Below are 15,602 nucleotides of genomic sequence, written 5' to 3' on the forward strand. Positions count from 1 at the left end.
TATTTGTTTACATGTTATGTCATCTTCTGCTTTGGCCAGTAGAATTGTTCTTAAATAAATAAAGTTGGACTGGAGCGGCAACATCAAACGTACTCACCCATTTATCTGGTGATGAATATGCACACAGGTAGATTCTTTTGGTCTTGATTTTCTTTACTTTGCTAAATTGGACTCAGCAGCCTGGATGGAGATGCGTGTACAGATGAGAATGAGCGCTTCATTTTGCTCATTATCATGAGAGACCAAGCGAAGAGGCCGCTGAATTCCTTAATTGGAGAGACACCAGCAGCAAAGCGGCGCACTCAAAATCCAATCAAATTCGACTTTTGCTTTCTTATTTAAGTCATCCAAGTACACTGCCTTTGTCCTTACATAATGTGTTCAAACTTCTATTCGACGATTGTCGTTGCGAGTCACTTTTTGTGGCGGCATCACAAAACATGAAAACATGCTTTATGTGGTCAATTTCATGAAGTCTCTTGTGATGTCACAGATGACAACGATCGATACATCACAGATTTCTGAGGCATATTTTTCCCAGTCGGGGTCCAAATTACCCACCTAAAAGCCAATCAAAGTTTATGCTTCCACTCAACTAAACCAGGTCATTGCTCGATTATTATAACAAACAGGGCAGAGTTAACATTCGTGTTCATACGGGGTCAAACATATCAATGGTGACCTTACAGGGACAAAAAAAGGACAAAAGCTCCCCTTGTGGTGGTGCTCAGCAAGGCAAACAGAGCAGGTGATGAAGCCTTATGTGCCAATATAGATTGCAGCTGAAAACTACTGCTGCCGTCAATCGAAACAATGAGAGCAGAGAGAAAAGCACACCGATCTATTGTACCGCGAGCCTTAAATCACCTCCATCTCTCAAATGCGCCACAGCAAGGAAGTGCGCCGAGAGAAAAAAAGGCCTTTTGTCTTGCCCAAGGAGTAAACGTGTGTCGCTGCCAGGGAAGGAGAAAAGGGATTCGTCGGAAAAGATGTCAAAATATTCTAGCTAGAAAGTATGTCTAAGCAAAGTGGGCAGCTGCGCAGTAAAACACTGGTATGCATTGTTTGTGTTTCTGCACTACTAGCACCATGCCGTGTCATTAGATGAGGCAATCGCTTACCTAATAAGTACTGACACCCACACAACGGCAAAGCGCTCCTCCTGATCCTCATCATCTTACCCCCCACCCACCCTTTTCCCCATTTCCTCAGGGGCAAGCCAGCTGATCCTACACCATTTCATTTTCTTCCTTGACTGCGATGGCAAATGGCTGACTGTTTTTTTTTTTGTAATCACGGTAGTTTAATTGCACTACTGTTTGCCTTTGCTTCACGGATTCTATAAAACCGTCTGTCATCTGCGTGAATACGTTGAACAAATACTGAGACGGTGTCAACTCAGTGCAAATGTTAGCCAACGCTTCATTAGGACTTTCCACAATCACTCATGTGGATCAAGCGCAAAAGAAATACGCTCACACAATGCACTTGAGCGAAAATTGTTGTATGCGAGTTTGAACAGGACAAAGTCAAAGCTCATCTCTGCAGTATGAGGCTAATAAGAGTCTTAAAAACAACACAAAAAGACTACTGTAGTACCTCAACTTTATTGTAGAAAGGCATGTATTTGAAATGAGCGAGGCCTTTGTTTGTCAATTGAGAATTGCCACTTAAGTTTTGGAATGGGAACAGAACGTACAACTACCTCACGTGAGCAATTTATACTCACGTTTGTTCTACAGCCAAACCCAGCATATCCAGCGTTCTATTTCACAGCTTCGCCTGTTGGTATTTTTTTATTTTGGGACCTCCATCTTCCTGCCTGATACCTTTGAAGAATGAATTCCCTCTGTTGCTGCGGAAGCTCTCAGCTTGTGTTTATGCAGGAAAAGACTCCTAGAACACATTTGGGGTTAATCAGAGGCACTGGAAATGTTGGCAGGTGCATGCCAACTCCCATTTAAACGCGAGTCTGCGATCGGTTCATTCTGAGCACAGTCAGCTACCCAGTTCGAAGAGGGTGTGCACACTTGTGCAACTACATTATTGCCATTGTTTATTTTAACTTCCCCTCTCAAAAACATTTATACCATATTCTAATCGAATAAGATGCATAGTGAGAGTGTGTGTGCGTCATAACATACAGTGTACTGTTTGTGGATACACATATTGGTGACACAAAAGGGTTGCACTGGACCAACCGTTGTGGCACTGCAGAGCTGGGCCTCAATCAAACTCGGCTGAGATATGAGACAGCTTTTATGAGCGGCGAAGGGAAACTGACAAAGAAGACACAACACATCCAGTATCTCGCCTCCACCGACTTGTTGGGATAAGCCGGGAGAAAATGGGCTGCTAGTGATGGTTGGAGTGACGGGGAAGGGGTGTGTTGTTTCTGCCTTCTATCTGCCAGTGTGGCTTGCATGTGTCAATCCAAAATCTTAAAACAACACATGCCAGGCTTTTGCTACGGCCAATTACTGAGATCTTGGCACAGGTAGCAAGAAGCACCTTCAAAAAAAAAAAAAAAAAAAAAAAAAGAAACAAGAAGTGTGAGCCACTTGTGGGTACTGACAAACAATAAACACGCAGTATTAAAAAACAGTGGAACTTTCTTCATAACATGCAGCAAGGAGACGCCAAGTATTTCCACTTGAGTCGCTTTGGGACGCTTTTGAACTGCTATATTTTTGAACAGTCTATTGTAGAGTTGCTACAAACGATTATTTCAATAAGTAATCTGGCGGATTCTTGTCAATGAATCGTTTTTTTAAAAAAGAAATCATGTTTCAGTTGACATTTCTTAATAAAACACAGGAGACAGTTTCAAATTGACAAGGCAAAAAAAATAAAGTGCATTTCTGGTCGTAACGTGAGAAAAATTGGAAAACTATCGTTTTTGTCCAAGTATAAAAAAAAATCTTATGATGCAACACAAAGATAACCAATCTGTTTTCATGAAGGAATGCAGAAATCGGATACTGCTGAGAAAATGTCAAGCATTTAGACAATTTCAAATTTAAACGATGAATTGATTATCAAAAATAACAATTAACTTGATAATCAACTAGTTGTCAATTAATCGAATAATTGTTGCGTCTCTAGTCTTCTGTAAACATTGTTTTGCATCACTTGAATGGAAGATGCTTCATAAATTCCTTTTGTTTTGATTTGGAGCAAATGTTTTCCATTGTATGTGTAGCTTTGAAAATCCACAAAACACAATCATGAGGAGTTTTGAGCTTCACTCTTCACTGCAATTGTTCTGAAGACGTCTGAAGACAGTCGACAGCGTCGATTTTCACGAGCAAACGTTTCACTCTGCTTCCAGCATAATTTCAAAGTGTAAACAAAACGCCCACAGAAACCACTATATCAGCTAGTCACCTTGCTTTGAAACACAATAGCCTTGCAGAAAATGCAATATCTGTTTTACAATACAGGCTTGGCCACACCAATGCCTTTATTACACCACCTCGCGCAGAGCCTGACAGAGCTCGGAGACCGCAGCCAGGCATTATAATGGCCAATCATCTTGGCCATTCATGGGAGGCAAAAAAAAAATATCCAGTGACGGCATGCGGGTGAAAAACAGCAAGAGGCAATTCGAACGCAGCGTGTCAATGTTGAATTGCCGAGTGTGTGTAATGACAAATCATCCTACAAATAGTCTGAGTGCCAGACTGTAGTGAAAATGGATTTTTTTTCCCCCACTTTACATTTTTCTGTCCTACATATTATTGCTCACGGGGAGCTGGTGTTCCTCTAACACACATTAGCCATTAAAGGGAAATAAGTGAGGCTATTTCTCTTACGATTAATCTGCAAGCGCTGGGCTGCGTTAACATTCAGTGGACGGGGTGTGTCACTTGTCATTTTTACCACTGCTGTGCTTGAGCTCAATTTGAAACACTATAAAACACCCTGACCTCCTTTAACCCACGAACTAGTCAAATAATGGGGATTGGCTGCAGTTCTGTATATAAAAAAATACCACTATAATAGAGCTGTGAATAACCTAAAAAATTACTGTCAAATGTGTCACGAAACTACTTTATTAACTCCTTCAGACATTAACCATTTATGGCCACAAGCCTGGGCAAGTGTCTTGAGATGTTAGCTGTATAGTCTATTGGAAAATAGCCCAACATGTCTACATCGGGTTGTTTAAGTGCATTAAACATAATGTAGTGTTGAGGATAGCGGTGATTTAGCAAGCAATGCTTTTAAGCTTTCAGGTAATTCAATTTCATGTAAGCGTAGACTAACAGCGTAGCAATCTGACAAGCAGCGAGACCAAGAATCCAGTGTCACTGCAAAGATGAAGGAAGGGCTGTGTCTCTGGAAATAAATAAGCGAGTCGTTGGTAATCTATGAAGGTAAATCACACACATTACCAGGGTGACTCAGTATATTCGCCATGCTCACGATCGGTTCGCTTCCTGTTTTTGCAACATAATAAAAAATGAAAAAAAATCAGAAGCGTGACATCTGTGGAGTATGAGGCTTTGTCCATCATGGAGTGGTGTTTACGAGGCAAAATACAAACTAAGGAAACAAACAAAAGTATCGAGTGTGCTGCCAAAGTGACGAGACGGCCATAGTATTACTAAAATTGATTGGCAAACCTTAGACATTGATACTGGAGTCATTTGAAGAACGGTATTTGCAGTAGCGTACCACAAAGGAAATCAGTAGGACTGTGTTCAACTATGGAGGTTTGCTTCCACTGTATCAAGCCTAGTCACAACACAATTCAACCAAAGGAAGCAATATTGCTCACAGACAAGGGCTTATTTTGGAATCCAACCAAAATATGACTGAGATGTAATATTCCCAATGCTGTCCTTGAGCTGAATACCAATAATACATCTGAAGTTGATTATTTTTGAAAGAGACAAGAGGAAGCCTTTTGTGCACACATCTGATTTAACATGAAAAGGTCGCTTAGTCTAATCATGCACTATGCCTTGTCTTATCAATGCCCTTAATATCCTTCCAAACATTCGACGCAAATCACACGGACTACTAAATATATACAGCTGCAAGATTATACTTTTGACATTAACAATAGTATCACCATATTCGTTAGTGGGTGAGCCAGCTGACTTGGAGCAAGACAACCTATCTGAGGCGGAAATAGACAACCAACCATCCACACACATTTACACCACCGGACACTTTAACATCTTCATATGCATGTTTATGGAACGTGGGGATAGAAGAAGATACAACTTTTTCAAACCTGGGACAAGGCAGAAATGCTAACCATGTCACCAAACTTCAAAACTAATTTTCTCAGATGTAATAGTTGATGTAAGGTTCATTGTAGACTCCCTTTACATGATTTAGGGAATGGGAAGGAAGCCGCACTCAAAATTGAAGAGGTCACACAAACTCCAAACAGGAAGGCCAGAGCAGAGGTTCAATCCTTGAACCTCAGAGATGTGAGGAAAGTCGTGTTATCGTGCAGACCACCATGCTTCCCTCCCATGATTATGATAGCTTCATGCTGGCATGAAGTTCACAAACCTGAACTTGTAAAAAGAACATTAAAGTTCTTACTTCTTAAGTTAGTTATCACTGTTTGCCAGACAAAGACTTCTAATTGTTGACAAGCAACCTTAAGTTGCACCTGTGCATGTTTATTTTTTCTATACCTTCTCACACCAAACTCAACAACAATAAAAGCAGCCCTGATCTAAAAGCTTGCATGCAGTTAAAACAAGTGTGACACTCTCCAATCAAGCAGCATTTGCCAGCTAACATTTCCATGAGCTAATTGACAATAGCTCAATGGGCTCCGGCTACTCCATGAAACACATTCGCTCGCACGCACGCGCACCTCCGCACACGCGAACACGCACTACACAGGATCATTTCAAATGGGAAGCGCTCTCTTGTGCTGCACGCTCGCTCTTCCAGTACATGTTGAAAACACAAATGCTGATCAAACAAGAGCCGCGAACTTGCAGACGCTCAACGGTGTGGAACGAGCCGTTCGCACCCAGACAGTACACCGCTCCTGACTGGCATTCCCGACCAGTACTAGCGACTGCTGCTAAACGGCTAGCCGCGTTAGCTCACTGATCAGCCCGGTCTTCATGCTAACAGGGAAATTAGCCGAGCGGCTAGCTAGTTTACATTTCCAAACAAACCACATTGCAGCGCATCATTTGGCACATTCTGCACAGGAACACTCATCGGAAGCAAAAGAAGGAGGCTCACAGGGTGCGCTCACGGCACTTACCTTGGAGAGCTTGAGCTACAACATCTGTGATTTGTTTGATGAGAGGCTGCAACAACAAACAATAGCGGTGAGAAAAGCAAAGCGGAGCTGCAGCGGGGGCAATTAGCCAACGTTAGTTAGCCAAGTGGTCGCCACTACAGACAACCGCAGTGCCACCTTGTGTGTCTTTTTCTCGCCTTGCACGTGAACGCACCACGTTTGGGGCAAAGCTGTCATAAATGATGGAGTTGGGATTCAAAGAGGGAGTAATGGTAGCCGGGATGCTCGGACTGGTGTGTGTGAAAGGCACTCAGCGTGACAGCATCCTTCTTCATGTTGGGGTGAGAACAGTCGGGGGCTCTCAAAGTTCAGCCGGTAAAATGTCGTCACCCACTGGTCGAAAAGGAGAATACCACAACACACCACGAGGAAGGGCCTCGACTTACGACGGAGTCCCGTTTCTGCGGCGGCGACGTAACCGGATTTTAAACGTAAATCGGAACTAACCCATACATCTGTTATTTCCATACTAAAATGTCGTTACGTGTTATTTTTAGTCCTACTTGGAGTTGAAACACGTTCCAAGGCCTGTGCTCGAAATGTACTGTGATACGTGATCGCTAGATGGCGTACGTTCCAAACGCTGCAGCAACAGATTTGCGCTTTGAGAATTTGATCTGATAACAAATGCAAATTTTTATCCATTGTGTTTGTGCCCACAATGAAACCTAAATTCAATTCATTCATTCAGCCTCCGTACCGCTCATCCTCATGAGGGTTGCGGGCATGCTGGATCCTATCCCAGTCGTCTTAATTTCGTCTGAACTAAAGAGGAAGATTGACGTAAGGTTCAAGCAAGTGAAAAGCCACAGCTGACGATCGCCCCCCATGGTGCCATACCTCTTGAGAATAGACTTTTATTTATCCTGTTGAAGCTTACTATTAAGGCTCAGCCTTCAGAGGCACAAATGGCATCCCCGTGAGGGAGTACTGTGCTCATGTTTCTGCCTCCCAGTGGTACTCAGATTACATCAAACTTGTCACACTGACTGACATGAGAAGCCACAAGAGAGGAGATGCACAAGTTAAAACATTTTACTTTTATCTGCTGTGAAGAACTAGGATGTAGGCTAGTCATTAGTCAACCAGCAAAATAACCGACCATCAGTGTACAAAAATATCGGTAATTTGAAAAACTAAAAAGGAGCCACATAAATTACCATTTCAAACTATATTTTTTATTATATATTTCTGCCAACGCTTACAGCAACACAAGACTTTTGTCAGATGACACACATTGCACACTTAATACCCTTTTCTAATTCTCGACAGTACAGTAAGTTACAGTAGCTCAAACACTCAGAGCACCAAGATTCACTACAACTCACAAGAAGCTACACAGAGGCTTCAGACAAAGATAGACACAGAAGGGATTGTTATTTTTCAGGAGCTAAAGCATACTTTGAGGAGGCGCTTGATGCTTCACCGTGCCACAGATGACTCAGCGGTGGACACGGCAAGCGACTTTGCGTGGCATTTCAGTATCATGATTATGAGCGATGAACACAGAGGCCTGAGGGTGAAGGTGCATCTTAGATGGGGTGTCTGTAGTTCTTGCCGGCAAAACGGGCCTTGTCGCCGAGCTCCTCTTCAATCCTGAACGAGGGTGAGGACATTGTCAGAATGGCCGACAACCCCGCTTCCCCGATCCCCACCACAACCATAGATTTTCAGGTGGACTTACCTGAGCAGCTGGTTGTACTTGGCCAGGCGCTCAGATCGGCAAGGTGCGCCTGTCTTGATCTGGAAACATACAAAGTTGATTGGACATTAAAAACGCTTGATTCCTAATTTCTGTGCTCTGAAATGCCCTTATATGCCACAAGATGGTGCCAAAGCTAAGTTCAACCCAAATTCTTAGTACAGTCTCAGTAGCTTGTCATGTAAGGTCTGTACAATTGGAGTGTATATTTTTCAAAATCAAGTTAAGCCATTTAATTTGTTTGTGGGATCTTTACATTTCAACTATTAGTAAAGGCTGCAGTACCTGTCCAGTGCAGAGACCGACGACAAGGTCCGCGATGAAGGTGTCTTCGGTCTCTCCAGAGCGATGGCTGACCATCACACCCCAGCCATTGCTCTGGGCCAACTTGCAGCTGCCACACAAAAACACACACACAACATGAGCTTTGTTTCCAGCAACAAGATAGGACTTGACTGCAGCGCAAACACGTACGCCTGCAGAGACTCAGTGACTGAGCCAATCTGGTTGACTTTGAGCAGCAGGCAGTTGCAGGACTTTTGGGCCACGCCCTGGGCAATGCGCTTAGGGTTGGTGACGGTGAGGTCGTCGCCCACCACCTGGATGTCAGTGCTGGCTGTGAATTTGGACCAAGCTTCCCAGTCATCCTGATCAAAGGGGTCCTCGATGGACTCGACTGTGAAGGGTCAGGAGGCAATGATTAATACAGGGGGTGGGAAAACTTGGGGGATCAAGAGCTCAGTAATGTGACCAACAATGCGAGAAATGCATCATAAAAAGCCATTCTTTGTCTGACCCTTTTGTAGCATCACAAATCTTTTGGACCTGGCTGGCATTAAACCCGTTACAAGACGGCGAGCAAGAACACAAATGGCTATCACCCACCGGGGTAGTCCTTAACGAAGCTCCTGTAGAGGTCAGCCAGCTTGTCGGAGGAGATGTAGCGGCTAGGGTCATCAGGAGACTTGAAATCCAGGTCGTACTTGCCCGCCTTGTAAAACTCGGAGGCGGCCACGTCCATGCCGATGACAATCTTGTCAGTGTAGCCGGCCTTGGCGATGGCATTCTTGAGCAGATCCAAAGCTTTCAAATAAAAATGAAAAACATAAAGAGTTCAAGCCTGATACAGATTTGCAAATTTGCAGACAAATGACCTACAACTGTTTTTGGTGCTTGCCATTTTAACAACAAATGCACTCCAGTCGAGGTCTTTATTTCGCGACCGTAAGTCAGCGGAGGAGTGACACAATAAACCAAATAGCTCCCTGCAGGCCACTTTTGAATGCTTTGTAATTTAGGCTTTCCTCTCACCTTCCTTGTTCTCCAGGATATTGGGTGCGAAGCCGCCCTCGTCCCCTACATTGGTGGCGTCCTTGCCATATTTCTCCTTGATGACGTTCTTCAGGTTATGGTAGACTTCAGCACCAATGCGCATGGCCTCCTTGAAGCTGCTGGCACCCACGGGCAGGATCATGAACTCCTGCATGGCCAACTTGTTGCCGGCGTGGGAGCCACCGTTGATGACGTTGAAGGCCTAAAGGGAAACCCAACGAAGACGTGACTTGCAGCAGAATACAGTTTGTGACTTGGCTCAATAAAGTTTAGGAAAAACTGACTCAGACGATGTCAAACTGAATATTTTTCCCTCTCTTGATTAAGTAATTTATCTCACAGGCACAGGGAGGATGACTTGTTGGTTTCCAGCCAGGTCAGCAATGTGGCGGTAGAGCGGCACCCCTTTCTCAGCTGCACCAGCCTTGCACACAGCCAGGGACACGCCCAAGATGGCATTAGCACCAAATTTAGCTGAGGGAAGATATAAACACACACAATTTAATTGTTTTCTCTTCAGCAGGCTTGGGTCCACGGAGTAGAGGATCTGCGCATCTTACACTTATTTTCTGTTCCATCCATGTCCAGCATCAGCTTGTCAATCTTCTCCTGGTCCGTAACGTTTACAGCCTGGATTATGAATAAACACATTAAAGAGAATTCAACCCCAAAATTTTCTTTGTAATATGTTTTGTGGAGCCCAACACAGTGTTCTGATTGATGTTTTGTTTGTGGAATATGAATTAAACAGGAAAAAAATCACTTGCTTTATCCATTTTACGGGCAGCCATTTTGCCACTTGCTGTCGACTGCAAATGACAGCACAGTTGCCAAGTCTCAGGTTACAACCAATCATGGTTCAGCTTCAGAAAACTGGCGAACTGTAATTAGTTGAGACCTGGCAAGTCATTTTCAGTCGACAGCAAGTGGCAAAATGGTCGCCCTCTGAGATTGATAAAAGCAGGCGGATTTTGTCTGTTCGATTATATTCCACAAACACAATATTGATCAGACTTTTTAGGCTAGAGGCAGCACATACGCCTTATTAAAAAAATAATGTAAAAATAATGTAAAACATTTTTTAATGTAGATTTCCATTCAAAAACGCAAGGCACCATGTTAATTCTAAGTCAATATTGTGCAACATACACAAAGTTAGGTTAGTCACAGCATTTCATGGTTAAAACCACAAAACTTAAAACCAATTGATCCATCTGTTACCAAATGGCTAACTCATGCATCCACTAAGACTTGTCGGTGCATTTAAGGAATTATTATTGAGGAGGTGATGTGCGGTAGGTAGTATGAGTCGGACAATAAATGGTCCTACCTTGTTATTAACCAGTGCAGGTGCAATTGTTTTATTGATATTGTCAACAGCTTTTGAGACACCTGCAAAGGACAAGCAGACCATAACTGACCCATGCTGAGGAAGACCATGCAGAGCATGGGAGGAAGATCACCTCGGCACATGCTCAAATAAGGACCTTGCAGTAGTTTTGACAAGGAAAACAAAGAAGCTAACCCCAGTAAAACCTCACCAATTAATGACATAGTATATGCATGAATGACGCGGAACTCTATAGTCTTGAAAATCCAATCAATTTCCTAATATGACATCACTCATAGGCAGAATGATATATTCCTGGGTTACTGGGTATTCGACCTATGCTGCGCAATTTCCTTATAGAAGCCATTTTATGTGGAAGCAAGTTGCGTCACCTTACTGACAAGGATAGATTGCAGGTATTGCCAAATTCAATGTCACCAAAAGTGCAATACCATAGCCTTTTGCGGTTTCCTTCCACTATTGGCATCTGTGTCGCAAGGTCTATTGTGTTGAAATGGATAACCTTCTACAATGCAGTTTCTAATAATCTGTGAACATCCGTTAGTTCCCGCCAAGGTTAGTTTCACGTGGAAATTCCATTCTTCATGCTTCTGCGCTTTGCAATATGTTAGTTACAGCCTTTATTCCACACTTTTGTTTACCTGGTTACACAATGCAGGGCCCAAGAATTCATTAACATATTTTACTGCTCTTTTGACTCCTAACAAGAGGAAGACGGAAATAAAAGTGGTCATAAGATACGAATGTGAAATTTGTGAGAAAGGAGTGAAATCAACAGATGATCTAAATTTTTTTTTTTTACCTTTGCCCATGTAGCGAGTTTTGTCATTGTCACGGAGCTCCAGAGCCTCGTAGATTCCTGTGGAAGCACCGCTGGGCACTGCAGCTCTGAAAAGACCTGGGCAGTCCAGACAATATTTGTTTTCGTTACTTAAAAAGCGCTGGGTCATGCCTAGGAGGAGTGCCTGGAAATGAATGTGAAGTCCAAACACATGTTATTTATGAGAGGCATTTCAAAGTATACAATGCAAAAGTGATTTTTGTCGGTGAGACTCAACAAGGTGCCAAATCCCTCTGCGGAGACAAAAGGACCATGTGAAGGGAGAATTGTGCTGCTGGCTGTGCTGCATTGCGCTATTATGTAACAGGGCCAGCCGGGGGATCAACTGAGCATCTGTGAAAGCATGTCAATCTATTGAGTTTGCCCAGTAGACCAACATGAGTGGAATTAAATGCTTGGAGAGGAGGGGGCAGGGCGGCCATGCGAGCCAACAGTGCAACTTTACGAAACAATGTGTGTATTTCTTTAATCGAGCTGGTCCTTTACAGCTTAGCATAGCTGCTGAAATGCAGTCACAACTGCAACATACATGATAGGGAGGTTGCTTACGTAAGCGGCTCATATGATAGACATGCCGTCATCTAAGATGCCTGAATGGCTGCCTTGAAAGGGAATCCCTTAATGGAGCAAAAAGGGAAGGAAGCCGTTTACAGTTAACGGGGAGCACTCAGCAGCCGTTCATTCCAAATGAGAAGGGAAACAAAGTGGCGAGCCATGTATTGAGGGCCTTCCATGTCAGTGGTCATTCAGGTTGCCTCATTGACATTCCATGGACTTTTCATGGAGTCGAGTCTTTTGTTTCAACCTTCAATGTGGTTTAGCAACCAAATACAAAGTAGCACCGGCTCAGCATTATCATCATGTCCACTCAGCTGCAATAACAATCATTTATACAAGATGGCTGCAGTGAACCAAATATTCACTTCAACATTTGGCTCATGCATCCAAGCTACTGTAACTGTGCTCTAAGACAGGAATCATGACAGTGACACGGAACTGTGAGGCCATGGTGATACTATTACATGCGCTATTTTCACATGCTCAACATTGAGCTCACCAAGAGGATCTGAAACTGGTAAGTGGAAAGGGTAAGAGCTCGAAACAAATTTTTCCAAACTGCAAAGAAACTATTAAGCGGATCAGGTTTTTGTTCGACGCAAATTATAGGTAGGTATTTGCTATTTGTCATTACAAGCACACGTACAATAATAATTTCTCAATGTGCACCACATTTATTTACTGTGAAGATTGTGTCACACGTTTCTATTTTATTAGTTATTTTATTACTCTCCTAATAACAATTGTTCCTTTTCATATCATATTTTATGCTAATGGTCAGAATAAAGGGAAAGTTTCCTTTATTCAATTAGTTCTTTGTTGCATGACTCATAATCTTCAATTTCATAAAATGTATTTTTCCAATACATCGATTGTTACATCGACCACTGTGGCTATAAGATGTGACTACAAAAACAGAAAGCAAAAAATGTCAGGGAAGGCCTTCTAAAACATCTGAACTTCAGTTTGAGGTCAGTCAAATGGCGTTTTAAATGGTGGAAGACTCCCGTTTAACACAAGTTTGAATATGGTTGGTTAATTCTAAAATTTAAACACGACTTTTGACGTTACTGGAGGTAGATACTTAGACGATACGACAATGCAACATAAACCGTTTCGAGTGTGCAGTACCTTTCTTGGTGTACAGGTCAACCTCCACGGTGGGGTTGCCACGGGAGTCAAAAATTTCACGAGCTTGAATCTTCAGGACAGACATGGTTGCGTTGGATCTGCGGACACAACAACAGGTTGAGAGGTCAGCACAATCTTGTCTGGTCATCTATCTCATAGTAATAAATACAAATCACATTTGAAAAGCCAAAACAATGTTTTGCCTATCCTATTCGATACATTACCATGGGCTATGCGTGTCAGCACTGAGAGATGTCTGCTCAGAGAAGCAGATGTACGAGTCACAGTGAGGTGTGGCTTGACTAAATACATATGCTTAGTCTGGATGCCAAAAAGATTGCAACATTTTTGCAAAATTCCATGGAGGATAAAAAACATTATGCAATAAGCACAAAACCTCAACATCAATAGTATCTTTAAATTGATTAGGTGGCCTAGCCAGAGTCACGATTTTATCTTACTTTCTTCATGTTAACCCCCATGTTTCTTAAATAAATAATGGCAGTCACAGATCCAGACTTTTTGGCCCAAGGGTTCACTGTGCCAATATTGATTTATCAAACCGTCTCTGCCCACTCTGAATACGTGAGGGGATGCTAATGCAGCGTTCCCTTGCAGCGCTCTCTTTTTATGCTTTTTATGAACTACAAACCAGAAGTTTAGAAAATACACTAGAATTTGTTAAAAGTAATAAATATGTATTGATATCCGGGAACATCAATTGTGCAGCCATCCTTTTTCTTTAATCATTTTCTTTACTGACAGAATTATTACACAACTGAATCATCTCTTCACTTTAACCAGAGCAAAAACAAAAGAAATCTTTAACAAACAGTGAAAAAAATAGTTCTGTTTCATTCTGCCAATGAGTATAAATCAAAGAGAGAACGCCTTTTTACTTGTCAAATACATTCAAGACTTTGCCTAATACTGTATAGTCATTATCATGTCATTGCAACAATAAATAAGGTGTTGTCCCAATCGTTTCCTCAAGTTTGCATAATTTTGGGATTACTGCATGATCATTGCAGGAAGCATAACAAAATGGCAGCACAAAATGGCAGCCGCAAATAAACCATCATGCATTGGATTTAAGTGCAATGCAGCATTCATACCATCTTGTTTGGAGTGCACAAATAAATGCTCGATATGAATCTTTCTTGGGCTAAAAGAGCAATGGTATTTGAATTCACGAGGAAGGCACTTTTAAAAGTCGCAAAATAAACGTGACACCCAAATATCGATCGTGCGTGTCTTTTCTGAAGTTCTCACTGTATGATCCGTGGAAAGAAGCCTCAAACATACAGTAATTCGCTACAGTCAATAACACGATTTAAAAATGATTCTGGTCGACACGCCCCCCCAGCCAGTTTGAATGCGGCAAGCAACTGGTGTCGCTACTAAAAATGTCCGAAACGCTGTCATGTTTTGCATTCAGACGTTCCGCAACACACTGAAGAGACTGCGGGAAGTTTGCAACATGACGCCCGTTTCTGACACCCACCGCAGTTCTCATAAAAAAAAAAAAAAAAAAAAAAGTGGGGGCTTGGGGGGGTCCTTGCCAGCTGATGCCATCGTTTTAAAAATAGTCGCCGGAACACAAACGACTCCACCACGGTGCCCACCGAGGAGCATAAACTGAATCCAGACACGGTCCTCGACACGATATACAATGTTCAAGGGCAACACTTAAAAGTGTGCTTTGACGATGATGGAAAACGCAATACCGTTCGCGGTAATACACATTGAAAAGAAATGGTACAATAGAAAAATGTCAATCTGATAGTTGAATCAAAACGGCTGTTGCAAACACCAAATGACGTCGTCAAGAGGATTTTGAAGTTACCTTTCAGGCCTAACTGTGTGCAAGGACGGTGCTGTCTGTGGCTGTGTCGTGCAGGAAAGCAGACAAGGGGAAGGCGTTCGTGACGTGCCAGACTCGATGATAAGTGGACCGCATCGACGCAGAACCGAGCCGCGGAGCCACGCCATTGGCTGGAGCCACGTCACGTGGGACACGACTGCGAGGTGGGGCGCACGTTCGCCATGGCTGGAATCAGGAAGATGCGCAAGTAACGAACGTGAGATGATACGGACCTAAATGTATCTACGTAGATTTGTCTTTTAGCACCAAATCTTACGTTGACGGGATCGCCATATTGGATGTGTAATTGGCGTATATTACTCCCTACATTTCCCCAGCGAGTCAAACCCTAATTTAGTAAAGTATCTTGGGTTGTGGGAGACATTGTCCAAATTCAACACAGTCGCAATGTAAAACTCTCCAGCTCGTTCATGAAATTTTGAGCACTATTTTCATCATGCCCCGATTTTTCATGACAAAATAAAAAACAAAATCCTATTTACCTAATTTGTATAACTTGCTGTAACTACATTG

The 15,602-nt window shown here is 42.7% G+C and overlaps 2 protein-coding genes across 4 annotated transcripts in view; both read right to left on the reverse strand.

Moving 5' to 3' along the window:
• The window catches only part of rerea (arginine-glutamic acid dipeptide (RE) repeats a), a 118,760-nt gene extending 112,220 nt beyond the window's left edge, over positions 1-6,540 (reverse strand). Inside the window, exon 1 of one of the 2 annotated variants that reach the window (XM_088399084.1) lies at positions 6,251-6,540. The gene's annotated coding sequence lies outside the window, so the exon portion shown is untranslated. Of the gene's footprint in view, positions 1-97; positions 331-6,250 lie in introns of those variants that run through there. The other variant, XM_088399095.1, reaches the window with a different exon arrangement.
• A 905-nt stretch (positions 6,541-7,445) lies between these two features.
• On the reverse strand, positions 7,446-15,255 carry eno1a (enolase 1a, (alpha)). 2 transcript variants are annotated; one of them, XM_088368102.1, is made up of 12 exons: positions 15,051-15,255; positions 13,205-13,302; positions 11,477-11,572; positions 11,316-11,374; positions 9,884-9,953; positions 9,664-9,797; positions 9,303-9,525; positions 8,877-9,074; positions 8,466-8,667; positions 8,277-8,385; positions 7,974-8,032; positions 7,446-7,885 (listed from the first exon to the last, which is right to left on the reverse strand). In XM_088368102.1, the coding sequence occupies exons 1-12, from the start codon at positions 15,194-15,196 to the stop codon at positions 7,822-7,824; spliced, it is 1,458 nt and encodes a 485-aa protein (XP_088224228.1). In that variant the 5' UTR covers positions 15,197-15,255; the 3' UTR covers positions 7,446-7,821. The 2 variants fall into 2 exon arrangements, with proteins under 2 accessions (XP_088224228.1, XP_088224226.1); XM_088368100.1 differs by lacking the exon at positions 11,316-11,374 and adding an exon at positions 10,654-10,715 and having other exon boundaries at positions 15,051-15,253.
• Between the last annotated feature and the right edge of the window lie 347 nt (positions 15,256-15,602).

The sequence above is a fragment of the Syngnathus floridae genome, chromosome 2, assembly GCF_059516105.1.
Source record: "Syngnathus floridae isolate MCC-2025c chromosome 2, RoL_Sflo_1.0, whole genome shotgun sequence".
Taxonomy (NCBI): domain Eukaryota; kingdom Metazoa; phylum Chordata; class Actinopteri; order Syngnathiformes; family Syngnathidae; genus Syngnathus; species Syngnathus floridae.

What these genes read in the sequence shown, in the direction of transcription:
- eno1a (XM_088368100.1), bottom strand. Translation starts at nt 15,196, where the DNA reads ATGGCGTGGCTCCGCGGCTCGGTTCTGCGTCGATGCGGTCCACTTATC. An exon ending in CACACAGTTAGGCCTGAAAG is followed by an intron (nt 13,303 to 15,050) that starts GTAACTTCAAAA and finishes TTGTGTCCGCAG; the next exon opens with ATCCAACGCAACCATGTCTG. An exon ending in AAGTACAACCAGCTGCTCAG is followed by an intron (nt 7,886 to 7,973) that starts GTAAGTCCACCT and finishes ACCCTCGTTCAG; the next exon opens with GATTGAAGAGGAGCTCGGCG.